This window comes from Agelaius phoeniceus, chromosome 3, assembly GCF_051311805.1.
Source record: "Agelaius phoeniceus isolate bAgePho1 chromosome 3, bAgePho1.hap1, whole genome shotgun sequence".
Classification (NCBI taxonomy): domain Eukaryota; kingdom Metazoa; phylum Chordata; class Aves; order Passeriformes; family Icteridae; genus Agelaius; species Agelaius phoeniceus.
The window spans coordinates 106,493,415-106,515,513 of record NC_135267.1 but is presented as its reverse complement, the minus strand read 5'-3'; the positions used below and the strand labels follow the sequence as shown (position 1 = coordinate 106,515,513).

Here is a 22,099-nt window from a genome sequence, read left to right as displayed (position 1 = left end):
CATCTCTGCTTCATTTCCTGTATTGCTGCCTGCTGTATTTGTTCCTTCATCATCCAATTTCTGGTGGTGTTTTCTGCAGCTGTGTCACATATGTCTCCACTGAAATTTTGAGTAGAGGTGTTCTGGGAAGATATGTTTTCCACAAGAGAAAGGGTTCCTCTGGCTTGATGATACAGAGAAAAATTTTATAGATTGCAGCATCCAGAGTGGCAGAGGGCTGCAATGACACACTGGGAGGCAGGGTGGGGTGCACAGGGGCTCTGCACAGACAGGCTCACCCCCAGTGCCACTTGCTGCCTGTGGCTTCAGCTCCCTCTGGCCAGGCTGGATCTCTCCACAATTACTCAGTATCTTCACAACTGTCTCCCAGCATTGGGGAGCAATCAGGGGGTCAAGCACAACACAGGGCTTGTTGCATCTGGCTATTTTTAAATGTGCCTGGCTCAAAATAAGCCCTCTGGACAGTGTGTTGGGAGGGTGGTGGGGGAAAGCACCTCTGTGGCTGAGTTAGCAGCATTCTGGGTAAGCTTGACAGGTGGTTAACATAGATTTTGGATCAGTTTACCTCATAAAGGTAATAAGAGCCTTTACATCAGTATTTTTCAATATTGTCCAGGACTTTGCACTTTCTAAAGCAGTCTGGATCACATGAAAGTGTTCAAATCTTGCTTGATTTCCATTTCCCTTCTTACAGCATGGATGGAGGACAGAGGCTAATGAGGGTGCTGTACAGAGAATAAGAGAACCTCCCATGGTTCCTGTCCCATGCAGGGAGGGTATGGATGCAGAGAGAAAAGCTCCTTGTGTGGGAGCAGTTAGGTGTGTACTGGAGCAAACAATGAGCACTGATAAGCTCCTGGCAAGCCCATGGAAGGGCTCTGACTGTCCCAGTGAGGGGAGCACTGCCAGCAGGCTCTCCTTTTGCTGCAGTGTTGTCTCAGGTGAAGGGGATGCATATCTTACAGAGGCAGAAGGGCTCTGAGGAAAGAGATGTGGGGGTGAAATGATTGGAGCTTTGTTCTTCCTCTGCCCCCTTTAACCACTCAGCACTGAGTAACCAAGGGGAAAACGCTGCTCTCTTCCCTGGAAGGAGCCTTGGATCAGACACCCTTTATTCCACCCAAGGTTATTTCATTGAGATGTGGGGCTGGGGTTGTCTTTGTCTTCCTGTCTTCAAAGGGGACCTGACACAATGGGGTCCTGAGCCTGCTGCTGCAGAGATAACACAGTGTTTGTGCTCCACTGCAGCTAGAAGATAACTTCCAGGGAAACAACAGGGCTTTATCATGCAGGTATGTCACTTTATGCTCTATAATCACATTCATTGCCAAAAGAAAAAGGAGAAAAAGCTTCTCCTCAGTGAACAGCTTTAGGAAGTAGATAGATGGTTTATTAAGCTCTTTATTTTTGTCATTGGGTTTATCTGGCTTAGATGACCTTTGTGGTATCTGAAAGTTCTTAGAGTTGAAGTTGTAACAAGACTTCTCAGATTTGGGGAAAAGTGCCTATAAGGGAAAAGTAATTTCAATTTAGTTTCTTACAGATAGCAATCTGTCTGATCTATTTCTATATGAATCAGAGGAATGATCTTTCTGTCACTCTGGTTCTTCATGAACCTGGGTGATCTATCAGCCTGACATTCTTATCTGAAAAGAGAGTAAATGCTAAAAGGTAGCATTAATAGTGTCCTGAGTTTTGCCAGTCTTCTCCTTGGCAAAGCTGTCCCTATTCCAAACTGGTATGAAATGTAATGTTTTGAGGAAGCTACTACAGTAGCTCCAGTACTCAATATGAAAACACTTATGTGTAGAAAGCTGAATTATCCCTTAAAACATGGATGACAAATAGGAGGCATGATCTGCTCATTTATTTTCACAAGCCTCATGCACGAGGTCAGAGTTCAGCTGCTGCAGGACCATGAGATCCCTCCTGAGCTGGAGGGAGCTCATCCTTGTTTTCATGAGCCCTGATCCTGCTGTCAGCCCTTGAGCCTCTTTTGAGTGGTTGCCTCACTAGTAGTAGCCAGCTGTCCAAAGGCAAGTTGGAGGGTGGGCACACCCAAATGCCACACGGGATCGAATGCAAAATTGTGTTTTAATTCCAAGACAAACACTGACTATGGTAGCTGGCTGCATTGAGAACTGACAGTGGGCAGCCTGGCATGTGTAGCCTTAAACTCCAAAGTTTAAAACATGAGGATGAATGGCAAACTTGAAACTTTGGTCGTGAAAACATTTTCTCCGTGGTTGAGTGGCTGTTCGGTTTTTTCCTGGGTTTGGCTGTTTGGCCGCGGGTTTTGTATTTTTACTTTGATGGTAACTGAGCCGCTGGAGGTGCGATGGGTAATTGCTGCTCCTCTGGTACTGTTAGAGCACCATCTCCTGTTTCTTCCTGGGATGGCTCCCCCAGGGCTCCAACAGGGAAAAGGCTCGGTCTTAAGCCATACTGATTTCTTTTTTGCCTCCACACACAGAGCAGATTTTGGGAAGAAACTGTAGTGAGTGGAGACAACTGGGTCTCCTATTGCTGCTAAACACTTGATGCTTTGAAACAGGGTACAGACACCTCAAACAGAGCTGTCCTCTGCCACACAGACCAGCTTTCCCTCCTCTTGCTCTGCTTGGCTGGGACTTTCTGTCATTTCACCTGTGAGAAATGCATGGCTGGACCCTCCTCAGCCACACTGAGCCCAGCTTAGCTTGCAGCCTGGAGGAGACTAAAAGTTATTATGACAAGCTCCACAGGTGGTGTCCAAGTTCTCGTTGGAAATATTCACTTCCACCATGAGAAAGTTGGTCATTGCACTTTACTCACTCTTCAGGAGGAATGGGGAGGACAGGAACCAGAGCTCAAAGCTCTCTTTCAGCTGTTAAACACAAACCAAGCTGGGGCTTGTATAGGCAGCCTGTGGTGTTTTCCTTTCTCCCACTTTTTGAGCAAGCTTGTGCTTCTTTCAGGAAATGCTTTTGGGAGAGCTTTTATTTGGGTTATTTGTTCCACAGACACAGAGCTTTAAGATTGTGCTCCTCTTCCAAACTGCTTTGGTTCAACCCAGCAGACAGATAAACACCACACAGGTGTTCCCTTACTTCCTCCCCAGTGGGATGGGAGAGATGATTGTAAAAAAAAAAAAAAAGGAAAGCTTGTAGATTGAGATGAAGACAGTTTAACAGGGCAGAAAAGGAAGGGAAAATAATGATGAGAGATTATAGAAATCATGTGATGAACAATACAGTTGCTCCCCCTCTGCTGACCATTGCCCAAGGAGTGCCAGAGCAGTGGGCTGGAAACCAGCAGCCAACTCTCCCCAATTTTATCATTCAGCATGACACCATATGATAAGGAATAAGGAATATCCCTTGAGTCACTGGGCATCAGCTGTCCTGCCTTTGCCCCCTTCCAAATTATTGTGCAGCCCCAGCTTCCTGGCTGGCAGGAAGAACCTGAAAAGTCCTTGACTTCGCATAAGAACTGCTCAGCAAGAACTGAATTATCAGTGTGTTATCAACATCTTCCTAATCCTGAATTAAAAAATGCAGCACTAAACCAGCTCCGAGGGAGGAAAATTAACTCTGAAAGTTGAAAGCAGGACACAAACTCAAAATAGTTGCTCAATATTTTAGTTAATCTAATGTTTGCAGGGGGGTGCCCTTTGCACCTCGAATATGTGTGAAAGTCTGTGGGATTCAGGAATGGATTTGCATCCATGTGTTCAGATAGGACAAGTACCACTTGCACGGCATCACACAAAGCTGTAGGGGAGGATTCCTGTCTTGGGCTCACTCACCTAAGGAAGGCCTTACCTCCTTCCCTTTGGAAAGAGTCTGGGAAGCAACACAAGATGGAAGCAATGAAAGAAGGACGCATATTTGCCTAATTTCAAGGCAGAGACAAATTCCTGGGGTGATCAGATGTGCCAAACCTCAACCTCATATCCACAGGCTCCCTGAAAATTGTGTCCAACCCTGGACTTCTCCTCTCAGAGGGTCTGGGCACTGCAGGGGTCTCCCCAGTAGGCTGGGGTACAGATTTCCTGGCAGAATGATGAACCACTGTGGCCTCGAGCAGATGTGGGGGTAAAGCTTGGCCAGGGAACAGAGCTAGAGGAAAATCCGATGGATTGTCCCTGCCTTGCTGCTGGAATGGAATGGACTCATGACTTTGCCCAGTGTGCCCAGGGACAGAACTCTCGGTCCAAGAGAGGAACTGGGAACTGAGACAAAGGTGTGGGGCTTGCAGTTTATGTCTCTAAAAAGTGTCTGGGTGTTATTGGTGCAGCGCTACCCATAACCCCTTCCCAGTGTGAAGAACGCCAGTTACTTGTTATTAAAATTTTAAAAGTGTAATAGGAATAAAATGGTTATTAAAATAGTAATATAATTCGAGTAATAATAATGAGGACAAATATGAGACAATAAAAACAAAGAGTTACGGACGTCTGGGTACTTCTTTCTGGGCAAAATAAGCCCGAGAAAGGACACACGTTAACAGAGGATTAACCCTTAAAAACAACAGCCTGTTGCATATTCCTACACCTCATCCATGATGCATAAATTCCATTCAAACACAGGATTCTGTCTGGTCAGTGTCAACTTCTTCCTCTTAATCCTAACGGCGTCTTCAATCCTGAGCAAGGCGGGAAGAAGTTCGTTTCTTCTGATGAGAGTAATAAATTCTTTTTCTCTGAAATATTTTGGTGTCTTGTGGCTGCTATCTCGCTGTGAGTCCTCTCTTTAAAAAAGGTATCTTACACAGCATAGTTTCTATTTTAATATTATGTTATAACCTAAAACTGTATTTAGCACACTACTTAAGAAAAATAATACAGCATAACTTTCTAACTTAACAGATAAAATATTCATTTTAATATTTGCCAAAAGCCAATCACAAAGTACGCATTTTTCACACCAAGAAGTTCTATGCTCCCTGCTGAACACGACAGCGCTCTCCCAAGCAGCCGAGCCCCCTGAGGGCAGAGCTGCTTCCCTCATGCTGTGCCAGGGGACGAACGCGGCACCGCATCCCACACTTGGCAGGGACACCCTGTCCGTCGCCATTCCAAGGCGGAACCTGCCGCCGTTAGCCAAGACGAGCTCCCTGCCGCCGCCCCCGCCCCGCTAAGTTTGGTAGGGGCACGTCTCTCCCCTATTTCTGAAGGGCGGTGTGGCGTGCCCTCATCCAAGATGGCGGCGGCGGAGCCTCAGGGGGCGCGGGGCCGGGCGTGCCGCCGCCGCCGCCATGTTGGCGGCGGGCAGCGCGTACCGCTGAGCTGGCCTTGCCGGGCGCGCGGGGCGTGCCGGGAGGGAGCGGCGCGAGCGGCGCGGGCAGGTGGGAGCGGCGGGGCTCCGAGGGGATGGGAATGGGAATGGGAATGGGGGGGGGGTCTGCGTCCCATGAGCGACACAGGCGGTGTCAGGCGGTCAGTGACGGCCCCTGTGAGGGGGAAGGGGTCGTCCCTTGAGAGGGGAGCCAGTGGTGTCCCCTGCGGGCGGGTGTGGAGGGGGCGGTCAGCGGTGTCCCCTGAAGGGGTGTGGAGCGTGGTCAGCGGTGTCCCCTGAAGGGGTGTGGAGAGGGCGGTCAGTGGTGTGCCCTGAAGGGATATGGGGCATGGTCAGCGGTGTCCCCTGGCCCGGTGCTTTCATGGGGTCAGCAGTGTCCCAGAGAGCAGCACGGGCTTGGCGCTGTTCGCTTCGGCCGGGTTAGGCATCAGCAGTGACCCGAAGGGCAGGGCTGGGGTCAGGCGTGTCCCCTGTGGAGGGTCCCCTATGGTCGTGCCGGGGATCAGTGGTCTGGGGGGCGGAGGTGGCACCTATGGCTGCGCTGGGGTCTGTGATGTCCCCTATGCCATGCCAAACACACCGGCTGGGCCATTACACCTCTCCTGACCCCAAAGGAGGGCCACAGCTCATGTCAAACCCAGCATGGCAGTCAGGGCTCTGCCTGGGGCAGGGAAGTGATGCTGGGCTGCAGCTGGAGAAACATGGAATAAATTTGCCCTGTGGCTGTGCTGCGTGCCTGAGATGTCAAATGTTTGTATTGCTGTTCTGATGTGTGGGATCTTTTACAGGCAGACTCAGCTCTGAGTTTCACTTTGACAGACCTGTTTGTGATGGGGATGTGTTGTGAACCCTTCTGTTTGTCCATCCAGTGACAGGGGTGGAAACATGGGGCAATTCTGCCTAAGCTTGATTTACATCCTTAATAGCAAAGAGGAAAATGTCAGTGAATTTGGAGTTCTGTAGGAAAATGTCACACCAAAACTTCCCCTCCTCTGAGGGGAGGTGTTGCTTCTGATTTCTCATGTGTGTGGCCCTCCTGAATATTCCACCTGCAGTGAGGACCAGGAGTAAGGTAGTCCTGGAGCATCTGCCGCTGTAGGTGAACCTCTGAGTTTCCTTGTCTGAAGCAGGTTGTGGAGCTGCTGCTTTTGGCTCTGTGAGTTGCTGCTAGTGCTGTGTGGTGTTTTTGTGGTCTGGATTTGACAAGTAAGTTTTTTGGTAAGCTTGTCCTTGCCTTTCTCAGAGAAATCAAAAGTAGTGATGGCCTGGAAGCTCTTGTTTGTGCCTTATTTTGAAGAGTTAAGTTAGACAACACGGAGAATGACTCCTCTGTTGTGTTGGAGATATTCCTCCTTGATGTTTTCTGAAGTCTTCTGGACTCCCAGTTCCTTCCTTACAGTGGGCCAATGATGCCATGCAGAGTGGGTGTTTTTTGATATTTTGTCATGTACTTGCTTCCCTTTGTAAGCAGGTCAGGCTGGCAGCTTGGTGACACTTGTGACTGGTTTGGTGTCAGACTTGGCCTCCTTTTCTCCCTGCAATGTTTCAGCTGAAGGCTTCAGGACGTGTTGCAAATCTGGCCTGTTTTCCTTTACTGACCCAGTCAGGAAGGATTGCCTTGAGGCCAGCATGAGGCTGATTGGATTTTGAGATGTTAAAAGTGAATCATAAGAAAAAAAACCAAACAACCTCTTGCATTTTGACTTTGAGTGTCGGCTTTACTTGTTTCTTTGTTGGATTTGAGTGTTTTAATTGGCTGTAATGTTGATGAGAGCCCTGGACAGAAGAGATTAATGGAGTCACGTGGTTTATTTGATAATGGGATTAATGCATTGTGCTGTGTTGGCTTTGTCCTGCAGCGCCTTGTGCCCCCACCTGTAGTTGATCTGCTGAGCTCCTTTGCAGGCCCTGTTGCCCACAGCAGTGGCCTGAAGGTGCCTTTTTCTGTCTTTCAGGAGCTTCTGGGGGCCATGGCGACGTACCTGGAGTTCATCCAGCAGAATGAGGAGCGCGACGGAGTGCGCTTCAGCTGGAACGTGTGGCCCTCCAGCCGGCTGGAGGCCACCAGGATGGTTGTGCCCCTGGCCTGTCTCCTGACCCCGCTGAAGGAGCGCCTGGACCTGCCCCCCGTGCAGTATGAACCAGTGCTCTGCAGCAGGCCCACCTGCAAAGCTGTGCTCAACCCTCTCTGGTAGGAGTTGCTTGGATGGGGATGTTGGAAGGGGCTGGATAGGACCTAATTTGCATCTGAGATTCACTGCTTCCTTATTCCCCTTTTTCTCTGCCCTGTGCCTGGCAGCCTCTTTCATTTAGATGTGGTGGGCTTGTTAAAATCCATACATCAACATGCCTGTTACTAGAGCTGACAGGAGCAGAGGGCACAGGAGGATCTCTGGGGAGGCTGTTAAGGCAGAGAGTCCTCACAGCATCCCAGAGAATTTAATGGTGAATGAGGAAACTCGTAATAGATAAAGATGCCCATTATACTGGTATACTCAAATCTGATGATTTGAGTGGTCTGGACTGTGATGTTAACTTGTTTTCCTCTGGACTCTGCTGTTCACTTGTTTTCCAGCTTTCTACACATCCTGCTGCTTGTAGGTCAGCTCCAGTATGAGCATAATGAAGTAATTTTAGAGAAATATCTTGGTCCCAAGATCATGTGATGATCATGCATACTCAGAGAGTGGTGTTGGGCTGAGAAAAAGCAGGGAATGCCAATAAGAGGAAGTGAAATAAGATCAAAGCCATGGAATGAGAACGTGGCATCCTGCACTAGCAGGATGTTGTACTGGGCTGAGGAGAGTAAACTGTGGGATAGGGAACAGCCTGTTTGTTCTGTGTTTGCACAAGATCTGGGTGGATGGCTCCTGCTGCTCTGAGACTGGAGCATTTGTGTGCTACAGCTGCACAAACAATAAGACATGAGACGAGCCTAAGTGTAGTGAAAGAATTATTAGACCCAAGTCTGTGTCTGCCAAGGGCTGAGCTTCAGAGAGCTGTCAGTGGTCCCTCATGCTGACAAGCCTGAAAATGGCAGGGCTGGATTAGCTAATGAACTTCCTGGTTATAGAATCAGAGTCTGAGTCCCTGAAACACTTGCTGTTCAAGCTGGAGTGTCTGTTTCTTAGTGCTGTGAACCAGCATGGATTCATGAATTAATTGTGAAGCTTTGCTGTGAAATTGTTCCTGAAGTCACACCAATGCCTCATCTTTCCCTTGCAGCCAAGTTGACTATCGGGCCAAGCTGTGGGCTTGTAACTTCTGTTTTCAGAGAAACCAGGTAGGTTGGAAAAAGCACTTCACCTTTTCAGTGAACACTTTATTGATGGCCTTCCCTGGACATAAAACATAAATTCTGCTTCTCTAGATCCCTTCCCTTGGCCTTCTTGCTGAACCCAGGCTAGAGTACAGCCTGCTTTATCTGACATACTGTCAGTGATTTTACTGGCATGCAGAGCATAGCAAGGAGATAAAAATGCTATTTTGTTCCATGTGTCCCAGTGTATTTTTTGCATCTGATATTTACTATTCCTGAAGATTATGGGATTCATTAGATTTGAGTAGACTTTTGCCATCAGAAAAGAATGGCTGAAAGAATTTCAGCTACTGCATCATTGATGTTGTAGCCTTATCTTTTATTTACACTGGATTGAGTCCATCCTGCTGGCCACTTTTTGTCTGTGCTTAGGAAAAGCACTGTGGGTTTCTTGCAATGAATTAATCAGGTTGGTGCAGTGGCAGTAAATAAAAAGTTGAATAACCGCATCATCAGCAGGGCAGGCTCTGTGCTGAAGAAGAGAGCCCTACATTTTTGCCCTGCAGCTTCTTTGTCCTAATTTTTTGTTCTCTTTTTCAGTTTCCCCCAGCATATGCTGGCATTTCTGAAGTCAATCAGCCAGCAGAGCTTATGCCTCAGTTTTCAACAATTGAATACATAGTGCAGGTAAATGAACCACAGGCGAGTTTGGAGCTCCTAGAATTGTCTTGTTTCTGACAAATGATATATGTGTAAAATATTCTTAGGATAATGCAAATAAACACCATGTCTGCAAAGTGCTTAAAAAGGGGTTAATTTTATTCCTTGGCTGGAGGCTTTATAGAATGTCATTTCTTCCCACGTCAGCGAGGTCCGCAGACGCCGTTGATCTTCCTGTATGTTGTGGACACGTGCTTGGAGGAGGAGGATTTGCAGGCCCTGAAGGAGTCCCTGCAGATGTCCCTGAGCCTGCTGCCCCCTGATGCCCTGGTGGGGCTCATCACTTTTGGCCGGATGGTCCAGGTTCATGAGCTGAGCTGTGAAGGGATTTCCAAGAGCTACGTGTTCCGGGGCACCAAGGACCTGACAGCCAAGCAAATCCAGGTGTGCTCTGCTATCCCTCAGGCCAGGGGCTTGTACTCTCAGCTCTGTTGAGCTCTCAAGCACAGGAGCCCTTTCTCCTTCTTCTCCCAGTATCTGTCCTGTCTTTTTGCCTTTGTAAATGTCTTGGAAGCTTGTTCAGGATTGAGTTTGTGTATCTGACATAATGGACCCATGATCCATTCCTAATGGCAGTGATGAATAATTTTACAGATTTAAGTATATTTAATGCTGCAGTATTTCAGGCCTCAGGGTATATTCAATAATAATACAAGTAATATGTAATATGTTTAGTGTTTGAATAGTACATCTCTGCCTCCTCTTTACTGTTCTTAGGATATGCTTGGACTTTCAAGGCCAGCTGTCCCCATGCAACAGGGAAGACCTCTTCAAACTCCAGAGCAGCCTGTAATTTCCAGCAGGTAAGCTTCACCAGCACAGCAGACAGCAGGGCAGATGTTTTATGCCCCTTTATACCTGTAGGTCATGCTTCTAACCCTGGGTTTCCCAGGAGAGGAAAGAGGATTTAAATGGTATTGTCTTGTCACAGTAATTTACCTCCATTGAACACAGTTTTCTCTTTCTCAGCTTCTCCTTTTCAGTGGTAGCTCTCATGCCTTTCAGCAAACTCACCTTTGAACTTCTTTCCTGTTCTTTATGTGATTTTCCTTCTTGCCAGTTCCTGATGTCTTGCTTTGATCAAATTTTTTATTTTGCACAGGCTTGTTATCTTGGAAAGTTTGCATGTAGGAAGACAACCTGCTGCATGTCTCTTTACTTCTGATTATTGTCTCAGTGCAATTTATGTGTGCCAGGAACAAAGAGGCAGGTTTTTCTTCTCCAGACTTAGAAGCAGGAAACACTCTATTTCTATTTTTGCAGGTTCCTACAGCCTGTGCATAAGATTGACATGAATTTAACAGATCTGCTTGGAGAGCTGCAGAGGGACCCATGGCCAGTGACCCAGGGAAAGAGACCCTTGCGTTCTACTGGAGTGGCTCTTTCCATTGCAGTTGGCTTATTGGAGGTACTTCTAGTGCTGTTGTTTGACATGAGCAGGCCAAAGTAAGCACATGAGATGAGATGAGTGCAGCTGGGTTACAGTGGGGTGCAGAGCTGCAATTTGTCTCTACTGACATTTGAGCTGTGCTAGCACCAGCTGATGTAGGTGGGCTGGAAGGTTCCATCTAAATGGTAAAATTTGCAGATGTTGGAAGGTCTCTGATTCTTGTGTGTGTTGCTACACAAGAGGTGATACTAAGCACTGGATTTATCTAAGTATTATCTAAGATATAAGTAAAGAGAACAGAAACTGCCTGCTTCCTGTTTTGGAGACATGAAACTTGATATGGTTTGAGTTTAAACTTTATCTGAGTGCTGTGACTGTCAGGAAGTGCATCACTATTTATCGAGGTGGCCTCCAGCAGGGACAGATCCCCATTGACATGGCAGGAGCACGTGCAGACCCTTCTCTAAAGAAAGCATTGTTGCTATTTAATCAATTTCCCTTTTTTTTCCCCTCCTCCCCCTCTCTGATATAAGTCTTTGTTTTTATTTTAGGGCACATTTCCAAACACAGGGGCCAGAATAATGCTGTTCACAGGCGGGCCACCAACACAAGGGCCAGGCATGGTGGTGGGAGATGAACTGAAAACACCCATCCGTTCCTGGCACGACATAGAGAAGGACAATGCAAGGTTCATGAAGAAGGCCACCAAAGTAGGTACTAGGGCTTGATGGGTGTGTTTAAAAGCTGAAACTGAGCGTTGTGTCAGAACACTACATGGGTTGCATGGTTGTCCTTGAAGTAATCTGAGTCTTTGTGTATGCTAAATTATGAGGATGGTTAAGGGCAGGGTAAAGAAGCTTCCTCCTAGTTAGTTCTTCATCATGGTCTCGTGCCTTCTCAGAGAAGAAAGTATTTCAGTGTTGTTTCTTAGCTGGTGGTGGGTGGAGAGTTTGTTCATCGGCATCATTGTATCTCCTCCTGGAGAGGAACAAATCTCCCAAGAACTGGTTATTTCTAGAAGGCCTCCTTTGTCTTCTTGATATATAAAACAACCATTAAAATAGAAAAAATGTCAGATATGAAATGTGCCTGTCAGCTTAGAGAAAGTTAAGAGAACAGGTGTCATCCTGCTGTCTTTGGGTTCCCAGCAAGTTATCACAGACTAGATGATTCCTTGTCATTTATGCACTGTTTATATTTGAGACAATAAACTCAGGCTCATCCAAATGCATCCCTCATCCTAGAAGGGAGCAGTGTGCTGCAGCCAACATCTCCTTAGCTACCATAGCAGTGGTGATTGTCCCATTGTACCTTGTGCTGGCCTGAGGTGGGGAGCAGCACAAGTTGCACTTTGCAGCCTCCTAACCCCCTGTGTGTGTTGCCAGCACTACGAGACTCTGGCCAACCGCTCTGCGGCCAACGGGCACTGCATCGACATCTACGCCTGTGCCCTGGACCAGACAGGGCTGCTGGAGATGAAGTGCTGTGCAAACCTCACTGGGTATGTTCACTGCAGGGCACCACACAGCTGGCACCTGCTTTTTGGGGTTGGTTTTGTTTTGGAGGGGGAGAATAGTTCAGGAAGCAATTAGGTGTGCTGGCAGGGCAGAAGGGTTTTTAAAGTTCTGTTCTAAACTGTGGTTTGAATTTGCCAGGAATTATATGGCAAGCCTCACCTGATCCCAGTCCACATTTCTGGAGTCTCAAAGCAGCATGTGAATTAGCACTGCTGTTAGAAAACTCAATGGTGGGTAGAAGCTTTCCTTGTGTGGGCCAGATTTTCTTTGCTTAACAGCTCGCTTGTGCTTTCTCCAGGGATTCTTGACTTCCCTGGGCCCAGTTTTAAGTGACATGTCTTAAAGGATAAATGTCTCTGTCCCATATTGCTAGAAATGATCTCTGTGAGGAAGGCTGTGTGCTAACCCAGGCCTTTTGGGGACTTGGCATGTTTTACTGCAAGTGCAAGGTGTTTGTAAATAACCCCTCAGTGCTCAGCAAGGAGAAGAGAGACTGTTTGACCCTGTGGATGTGTTAGTGAGCTGCATCTGGTCAGGCCTGGGCTTGCCAGGGCACTTAGGGGAGGCCCAGCACGTTCCCTGTGCTGCAGTGGTGCAGCCACCCCTGGTGTGGTGTGGGTGGTTCCAGCTCTGCTCAGGGAAAGCAGGCTGAGCAAAGAGCTTTCCAGGGTTGAAACACAAACATTTTGAAGGCAGCTGAAGCAATGGCAAGAAACAGAGTTGAGAAAGGAAACAGACAAAGGTGGAGCACTAACCTGTGTGGCTTTGTAGGAGGCACCCATGAATCTGCACTCCCTGGTATGAATCCTGCCTATGCAAAGGCATGCTCTAAAGCAGTAACTGCATGTGTTTGCATGTGTCAGAGGTTCAGGGATGTATCCTTTGTACTTCTAGTTCCCAACTGCTTCAGTTCCCTTGTTTTTTCTTTCCCAGAGGACACATGGTGATGGGAGACTCCTTCAACACTTCTCTCTTCAAGCAGACCTTCCAGAGGGTATTTAGCAAAGGCTACAATGGGGAATTTCGGATGGCTTTTGGTGCAAATCTGGATGTGAAGGTGAGAGATGAGTTTGATTGCAGTTTCTGGCATGTTTGGGGTGTAGGAATGTCTACATGTTTGAGGTCAGATGTAGTGCTTCTTTGGGCAAAGAAGCACTGTACTGGAGGGATATTTATTTGGAAGTTAGTAATTTTGTTGTTGTGTGGGTTTTTTGTTTAGTTTGTTTAGTTTGTTTATGTTTTATTTAAAGCAGCCTCTCCTCACTCAACAAGGAACATTTCATACAGTTTCATCCCTGTAAATATGTCTTCATTATTAAAATGTGGTTCTGGAAATTCTCTTACCTTTGCTAATTGTAGCAGTGGATGGTCTGGGAAAATACCATCTCATTAAAGCTGAGCAACACATTTAGACTGTGTGTATTCTATTTGACTGACTTAATGAAAAAAACTAACTTTTTTTTTTATTTTTACCTTGTTCAAGACCTCCAGGGAGCTGAAAATTGCAGGAGCCATTGGACCATGCATATCCCTGAATGCTAAAGGACCATGTGTGTCTGAAAATGTAAGTTTCTGACATGGAAAAATCTTTAATAAAGAAGTAAATATACAATGGAAAGTTTCTGTCTAGACCTACAGTTGAACCAGAATGTCAGAGTTTTCCAGGAAGCATCCCTAGGAAATTACAACCTTTCTTAGACTAAATTCTTGCTTCCTAAGGCTTTCTTTTAACTGTATGGCCTTCAGTAACTTCATTCACACCCAAAAGATAAGCAATCTAGAAGGCCTGCCATTACTTGTACCTCTGATCAGAATTTAACAAAAGCTTACCTCTCCTGCTGCTAGAGGAAAATTGCTGATTTCTTTCTGATTCTGTGCAGGAACTTGGAATTGGAGGGACATCTCAGTGGAAAATCTGTAGTCTGGATCCCAGTACAACTCTGGCCATTTACTTTGAAGTGGTAAATCAGGTAAGCCCTGGCTTTTTTTTTTTTTTTTTTTTTAATCATCTTTTTTACTTCTTACAGGTCTAGATAATGCCATGGCACCCCCTGTGTAGCAGGTGGATGGTTGCAAAGCAGCCAAGTGTTCTGCGATGACAAATTAGTTTTGGAAATTTTTTGCACGTGTCTATTTCTTTTATGTGCTGTGGGGGCTTGTTACAGCTGGGAAGAGTTCTGGAAATCATGTTTTGAAGTGTGCCTTTGTTTCATTTTCAGCACAATGCACCCATTCCTCAGGGAGGCAGAGGGGCAGTGCAGTTTGTCACCCACTATCAACACTCCAGCACCCAGAAGCGCATTCGTGTCACCACCATAGCCAGAAAGTGAGTAGCCAGTGCTCTGCCAGAGTAGCAGCAACTTCAGCTCCAGTCTGTGCTGGGGTTCCTGGCTTTTTGCTGCATGCACTGGCACACGTGGATGCACGTGGCATTAACCCTTTGCTCACCCTGCAGCTGGGCAGATGCACAGACTCAGCTCCAGCACATCGAGGCCGCGTTTGACCAGGAGGCGGCTGCCGTGCTCATGGCACGGCTGGGAGTGTACAGGGCTGAGTCTGAGGAGGGACCTGATGTTCTGCGTTGGCTGGACAGGCAGCTCATCAGGCTGGTAAGACCAACACACTGAGCTTGGGGGCATTCTTGATTGCAGTAAAAATGGAAGAGACAACAGCAATCTTTTTTCAGATTGCCTTGCTTTGTTTGTGCTCAGATCATGGTGACGTAGCTGTAGCGTGGAATAACTCAGAACCCAGTGTGATCAGCAAATTTGGGATGGGATAGGTGAACATCCCATTATGCTGAAAGGGACTGAATAAGGGATAGTGAGACATGGAATAATGCAGGTGGGATTGTCACTGGTTCAACCCTCCTGCTTAAAGTAGGACCAGCTCTGAAGTTAGAACAGCTTGCTCCAAGTCTTGTTCAGTGGTACTTTGAAGATCTCCAAAGGTGGGATTTCTTACACTTCTCTTGACAGCCTGTTCCAGTGTCTGGTCACAGTCACTGGTTTTTTTTTCCCTCTTCTCTATCTCTCAGTCAGAGTTTCCATTTCCCCAGTTACCAGTCAGGTAGACAGCAAGTTGACTCCCTAATCTCACTCTTCACCAGGCTGAACAAACCCAGCTTTTTCAGCTTCATTTTCTTCATAAGATGCTCCAACTCCTGACTAACTTGGTGGCCTCTGCTAGACCAGTTTGTTTGTATATGCTAGAGCTTATCCATGTTTGTCTTGCACTGGAGAGCCCACAGCAGACACAGCATTCAGATGTTTAGGATAGTAACTTGTTTAGGCAAGTTTAGGATAGTAATCTGAATTAATTCTGCAACCTCCTACTGTCTCTTGCTTTGAATTTCACAAGCTCAAATTGTCAAAATCAGTGCTGGTCTTGTCCAAACACCCATGTGGGGTTGCTACTAACAAAATATGGCACATCAGACCCCTAAAAAACAGGGCCAGTCAAATAGAGATTGGAGCACAAGCACAAACAGGGGCAAACTGTTTGCTGCAATGACTGTGGGATCATTTAGAGTTTAATTTCTAAAACCACTGATACTTATTTTCAGTGAAATAGTGAAATACTTATCTGCTGTTCTGCAAGAAGTGTTTCATAGGATACAGAACAGTTTAGGTGTAATAGCCCTGAATTAATGGAAAAAAAAAAGGGTAGTACTGTAGAGGCACCATTTCTTTCATTCTTGGATAATTTAAAATCTAGACTTTATGAATATATATATATATAAATAGATTAAATCTTCATTCTCATTCTAGTAAGACAGAAAAAAACACTGACTTAAAGAAAAAGAGCCTGTAACTGCTGTAGTACTTGTTTGGTTCGTGCCTTGATTGTTTAAAAATTAGCAGAAGAACACCCTCTAGAAAAAGAGATCTAAATTCTTTAAAAAAAAAAGAAAAAAAAAAGAAAAAAAAAGAAAAAAAAAAAAAGAAGAGAGAGATAACCAAAGTACCCATTTTGCTTCCAACAGTGTCAGAAATTTGGACAATACAACAAAGATGATCCCAACTCCTTTAGGCTGTCAGAATCATTTTCTTTGTATCCTCAGGTAAGACTGTCACTTCCCACAGCCGTGGGAAGAGTGTGCAGGGGTGAGTGGGAATGATGATAAAACATCTTGCACTATTTATCAAATTCAGGAGGGGAGGAACAGGTGCTTTTTTAATGTAATGGACTGGTCCTGTAGTTCAGCACTGCAAGAGACTGATAAGGGAAGAAATCTGAGGAGTTACTAAGGGGCAGACTTTTCCCCAAAGAATTTGCTGTTCAAAAATACTGGAATTGGGTTGAGATGTTTTGGCAACTTTGGCTGACATTTCTTGTCTCACTCCTCTTTCTGGTGCAGTTCATCTTCCACCTGCGGCGCTCCCCATTCCTGCAGGTCTTCAATAACAGCCCGGATGAATCTTCCTATTACCGGCACCACTTTGCCAGGCAGGACCTGACCCAGTCCCTCATTATGATCCAGCCCATCCTTTATGCTTATTCTTTCCATGGGCCTCCTGAGGTGAGTCTGTGTTTTCCAGGAAGAGGTCAATCAACTCAAAATAATGAGTGTTCAGTTGAAGTAACACTATTTCAGCCAAAAGGCCCTTGTAGATTTAAAAAAAAATTATTACAGGACACGATACTTTTAGTCAAGATCATATCAAATTACACTTGGATGGGCATAGAAGTTGCTCTCTGGCATCCTGAGATCTGAGAGCTTAGGGGTGCCTGACTTTGTTCTTTATTTTCCCCAGCCAGTGCTTTTGGACAGCAGCAGTATTCTTCCTGACAGAATCCTACTGATGGATACTTTCTTCCAGATAGTTATCTACCTTGGTGAGGTATGGTGAAGCACGTTCTCTTTCACTTTTTGTGCTCCTTCCCTCCTGCCATGCATGCAGCCAGCTTTGCTGCTAGTATGAAATATTAACAAACTAACTTCTTGCAAAGCTCACACAGCATAGTGACCATGTCGTGTACATGCTGCTTGTTGGAATGCAATTCCCACCACTGTCAGAATAAAAATAATACTGGAACCACTAAGGATATGTTCTGCACCAAGTAGCAGTACAGGAACGTGCTCTCTGTGGATGGAGTGACAAAACTATCTTTTGTCTCCTTAAAAAGGAAAAAAACCTAGAAGTTTCTTTCCTCAATCAGGTAAAAAGACACCTCATAGGACTTGGGGGACTTCACCTCAAACTTAAGGATAGCCAACTGGACAGAAGCCAAAAAGTCCCACCTAAGCTATTTACTAGAAGAAGTCGACAACAAAGGAACCAATCACTTTTGTGAGGTGTTTTACCAGGAGCAAGAACCTCTTGCACCTGGCTCAGTTTGTCTCTGTGAAGAGTTTTGTTATTTTGCCTGTTATAAATCTTTTCTCTTTCCAACACTACCACAGAAGCCATCCTGCTGATTTTATGCCTTCTAAGGTAGCTGAGCTATCTTGGTGTGATATAAATCTCCAAGAGCTTATGAGACCTGGCTCAAAGAGACCAGATATCATAGCAGCTGTTGTGTTAGCTTGGCCACGAAGGTGGTCCCTTACCATGCCTGGAAAACTCCAGAGAAACTGGAAATGAAGCAAGGCAGAGTTACAAGATGATACATACTTTAACAGAGTTGCAAGTATTTTCAGAGGAGTGACCGACTTTGTTTGCAGGGTTTTCATACTTAAGTACTGTAGCTCTTCAAGAAATCAGGCAGTTTTCCAGTCTTTGCTTTTAAATACTGGATGTTTTTGAAAGCTGCTGCTATATTCCTTCTCTCATGACCGAAGGAAATGTTTAGATACTGTCCCTTTCTAAAAATCTTCTGGAGTTACCTTAAGGAGTTTCTGTCTTCTGTTGCAGAGCAAGACACTCAGCCGGTGGGTAAAATTCAGACAAGGGAAGAGCTGAGTGTCTGACCTGTGTATGTACAGAGGAATTGCTGCAGACATACAGTGCATGCAATGGATGCCTTGAAAATACTGTAAGGCCAAGTCAGATTCAAAAAGTCAGTGGTTTATAAATGTTTCATTTCTGTGTTGGCACAGGCTGAAGCATATTGAAGATTTTCAACAAACAGCTCTGGCACTGCACAAATTGCTGCCAGGTTTTGTGTTGGGTGCCTTAAATTCAGGGACAGAAAGCAATGTTGTAGGCACAGTAGTGAATGTGTGTGTTTGCCTCTAAGCAGAAGCACATGTAGCATTCTGCTGCCTTAAGACATGCAGGGTGAAAAGGGGAGGCTTGTAAACATCTCTGCTCCATTTTCCTTTCCTCCCTATGCCATCAATAGACTATTGCCCAGTGGCAGAAAGCTGGATACCAGGACATGCCTGAATATGAAAACTTTAAGCACCTCCTGCAAGCCCCACTGGATGATGCCCAGGAAATCCTGCAGACCAGATTCCCAATGCCACGTTACATCCACACTGAGCACGGGGGCAGTCAGGTAAGGAAGTTTCTGGAGGAACTCTTTCTGTTGTTGCCTAGAGCAAATGGCTCATTCTGCTTTTCTGAAAGGATGGTTCTGGTAGTCAAACACAGTTTAGCTCTTCAAAGTACAGAGCTTGCATATTTTCTTATCAGCTTTTACTACAACTCTGTCTTTTAATAGGCTGATCACTTGCTGGATATGGTTATGAAATATGAGGGTGGAAAAAAAATGGAAAAGCCAACTTAAATATGTGTTTATTCCCAAGTAAAAAGGTGGGAAATAAATTATTTGGCTCTGTGTCTATAGTTAGCTTGCTAGGACAGTAATGCTGAATGATTGACCATCTGTATCTTCACTCTCAGACACTGAATGAGGATATGAAACTGTTCTTATTTTCACTCTTCCTGGAATTGCAGTATACTGTAACTTGTGTACAGTCTACTGTACCTGTAGCAGTGAAGGGGAAGGAACTGATGCTCCAAACCAAAGATTTGGTGTTGATTTTTGATGTGACCCTTTTACACTGGTCTTGCACTGAGCCGTTTTTGGAAGAGCACATGTGGCAGGGGAAGAAGAGCAGTGCTGGTGTTTCCTGTGCCATGGAATCAGAGCTGCCAGCTGGGCACAGCCTGCTGGAGCAGGGCACTCAGTGCCCCTGAGAGACAAGCTCTCTGTGGAGCAGGGATTTCTGGACTTGAAACCTGCTTAAATTAACCTAGAACCTTGCAAAAGCAGAGGAACATTGCTGGTCATGCATCTAGAGTGAGGTGAAGCCTGAGGGAGCAGACAGGGCTCTCATTTTACCAAACTCCTCCTCTTCTGTCTTTATAGGCCCGGTTCCTCCTGTCTAAAGTGAATCCTTCTCAGACCCACAATAACCTCTATGCCTGGGGCCAGGTAAGCAATGGAGGAGCTGCTCATGTTTGGGAATGCTGTGAAATACACATGGACACGTTTGTGTGTGCAGTGGCCATCCTGTCTCACCAAGTGGCCACAAACAGCGTTACACTTGTCTTTGGTTCCTTATCATGGTAGCACTGGATGATCAGAATGGAGTTTTCAAGCCTGGATGTCATGCTTTTTCAGTATTCTGGAAAAAGCAACTAGCATATGGATACGTGTAGATCTAATTTAGTTGAGAATATTAGACTTTTTTATCCTGTTTGTGTAGAGCTTTGGGCAGCAAAATTCCCAGTGCTTTAGGAAGAAACTTCCCTGCAGCAGTTCAGATTGTAGGAGAGGATAATGTCAGTGCTGTTGCCAAAGAGTGGCATCTGGCTTTTGCAGGAGAAAAAGGTTTTAGCAGGCAATGAATTCAGAGTGCTGACATTTGATTTACTTTTAGTTCACCCCCTGTGTTAGCAACAGTATTTTAGGCTTGTTATTTCTTTGTTTTTTCTGCAGGAATCAGGAGCTCCAATCCTGACAGATGATGTGAGTCTCCAGGTATTCATGGACCACCTGAAAAAGCTGGCAGTCTCTAGTGCATCGTGACTGATCAGACTGAGCAGCAGGAGCAGACGATTTACATGGATCGTGTTGACGACAGAAGTGGACCAATTCATTTACATTTCCTTTCCTCTCTGTTAAACTAGGGATTTTAACTGTTACACGAAATAAACATTCAGGGAGAGTTTTTTACTTCTCCCTTCTAATTTATTTGTATTGCTGTTTGTCTATATTCTGTTCACTCTGCGTTTTCCACGCATCCTAATTAGAGTTGAAAGGTGTTTTAGCCAACAGAGATTTTGACAGCCTTTAGCTTAACTTTTAAAAATTCTCTTTTAATGCTCTTAAGAGGTCTCCCAGCCAGCAGGGGCCTGTATTAATGAAAAACACAACAGGGTAGGAGCACTGCTCCTTAGTGTCGTCCCCAAATCCCGCTGTCGGTGCCATGGGCGGCTCTTGGCTCCTTTTGCCCCGCCCCCTGCGCATGCCCCGCCCCCGGCGCGTGCCCCTTTAGAGGGCGGGGCTTCTTCGCGGGCGGCCATGAAGTCGGTGCGCGCCGCCGTGTGGAACGCCAGGGCCGCGCTGATCTACTCGCTGGGCGCCTGGACCACGCTGGGCGCCCTCATCTACTACGGCCGCCTGGAGAAAGGCAGCACCGGTACCGGCAGCGGGGCCTGCGGTCACCTCCGGGGGCTCGGGAGGTTTCGCTGAGGGAGAGCCCGCTCGGCGCGCGTCGTGTCCGGGGCGGGGCTTGCTCAGGGGGCGGGGCTTGCGTGAGGGAGAGCTCGGCCGCGGGCGGCTCCTGGGCTCTCCTGGCTGCCCAGGGTAGGGCCGGGATCCCCCCAGTCCCGCTCCCACCGCTTCCCGACCCGGGAAGGTAACGCTGGGTGCTGCCCGCCCGCCCCTCGGGGCACTTCGGGCTGTGCGGCTGCCGCTGAGTGAGCCGGGTGTCCGCCCGGCCCGCCCCAGCTGTCCCTCCTGAAGAGTTAATCCCGTGTTGATGGGAGAAGGTCGTGCTTTATCTCAAGTCACGGGAACAGGCACTGTACTCTTCCCAACCTGTTGCTTTTATTTGCGCTCTGGGAATGGTTCGAAGCTGTGCTGCGGGAGGGCTAGACTGGACATTAGGAAGCGTTTCTTTACTGAGAGGGTGGTCAGACAGTGGAATTAATGGGTGTTTGCACTGGGCTGCTTGGGCTAGCTTTGATGTGGATAGCTTGGGAAACCTGTTGTTACTGCTACTGTGGTACTGATAATTATCCAGTACCAGTGTAGGTATCTGATCTACCCCATTAAATCAGTTTTTCTGGCTATGGTTAACAGATCTTTGCTATCTGAGCCTCAGAATGGAAGGAAAAGCAAAAAGAATACTGAATGCCCACATGGCTGCCATGATAGAGGGATAAAACATTTTTATTGTTGTGCTCTTTTTTGTCTTCCCTCCCTTACCATCCTTTCTATTCCTTAGAGAATGAAAATGATCCTGAGGCAAACCAACTCCGCAAGGAAGTACACACTAAGGAATATCCTTTTGGATTGACAGTGAGAACAGAAATAACATACAAAGAGGTTCAGCCTCCTCTTACTCGGCTGCTCAGGCGTGTGGTATCATTCTTTGTTCCTGATGATGGCCCTCCTTCTGAGAAGTGAGCTGTTCAGAAGCTCAGAACGTTGTGCTGGACCTCTGAGAACATCATCCCAGTGCCTGGCACCAGAGCACTGCTGGAAAACTGTCCCTTGCATCGCTGGAACAGCAGCTCTGCCCCACTGGTGTGAAGGTGCTTTCTCAGTGGGACAAACCCAGGTGATCCAGGCTGTACCTGGGGTGGCTCCTCAGCTGGGCAGCTCTGAAATGGATGCTTCAGGAATGATGAGTAAATGGGAAGGAATGTATTTTAATGTCTTGGTTACCGGAGTTCTTAATGGTCCTTCAAATAAAAGCTCAGAGAGATGAGTTACAAGTGTGGAAATGTTTTTGTAAGCTAAAAACTTACTGAATGTTCTGCTCCAGGCTCTTGTTCTTTAGGGGTTTTCCTGATCCTTGCACATGCTGTCC

At 46.4% G+C, this 22,099-nt stretch overlaps 2 protein-coding genes across 3 annotated transcripts; both read left to right on the top strand.

Moving 5' to 3' along the window:
* Positions 1-5,104: 5,104 nt before the first annotated feature.
* SEC23B (SEC23 homolog B, COPII component) lies at positions 5,105-20,253 on the top strand. 2 transcript variants are annotated; one of them, XM_077176084.1, is made up of 20 exons: positions 5,105-5,126; positions 7,235-7,470; positions 8,505-8,562; positions 9,139-9,225; positions 9,406-9,642; positions 9,976-10,061; positions 10,522-10,666; positions 11,200-11,358; positions 12,034-12,149; positions 13,099-13,222; positions 13,649-13,729; positions 14,046-14,135; positions 14,385-14,491; positions 14,621-14,774; positions 16,151-16,228; positions 16,526-16,687; positions 16,923-17,009; positions 18,454-18,609; positions 19,426-19,491; positions 19,999-20,253. In XM_077176084.1, exons 2-20 carry the CDS (start codon positions 7,250-7,252, stop codon positions 20,086-20,088), a joined length of 2,304 nt encoding a protein of 767 aa, XP_077032199.1. In that variant the 5' UTR covers positions 5,105-5,126; positions 7,235-7,249; the 3' UTR covers positions 20,089-20,253. The 2 variants fall into 2 exon arrangements, with proteins under 2 accessions (XP_077032199.1, XP_054484621.1); XM_054628646.2 differs by lacking the exon at positions 5,105-5,126 and adding an exon at positions 5,198-5,328.
* A 286-nt stretch (positions 20,254-20,539) lies between these two features.
* On the top strand, positions 20,540-21,997 carry SMIM26 (small integral membrane protein 26). Its single transcript, XM_054628650.2, has 2 exons — positions 20,540-20,701; positions 21,512-21,997. Exons 1-2 carry the CDS (start codon positions 20,584-20,586, stop codon positions 21,691-21,693), a joined length of 300 nt encoding a protein of 99 aa, XP_054484625.1. The 5' UTR covers positions 20,540-20,583; the 3' UTR covers positions 21,694-21,997.
* Positions 21,998-22,099: the final 102 nt, after the last annotated feature.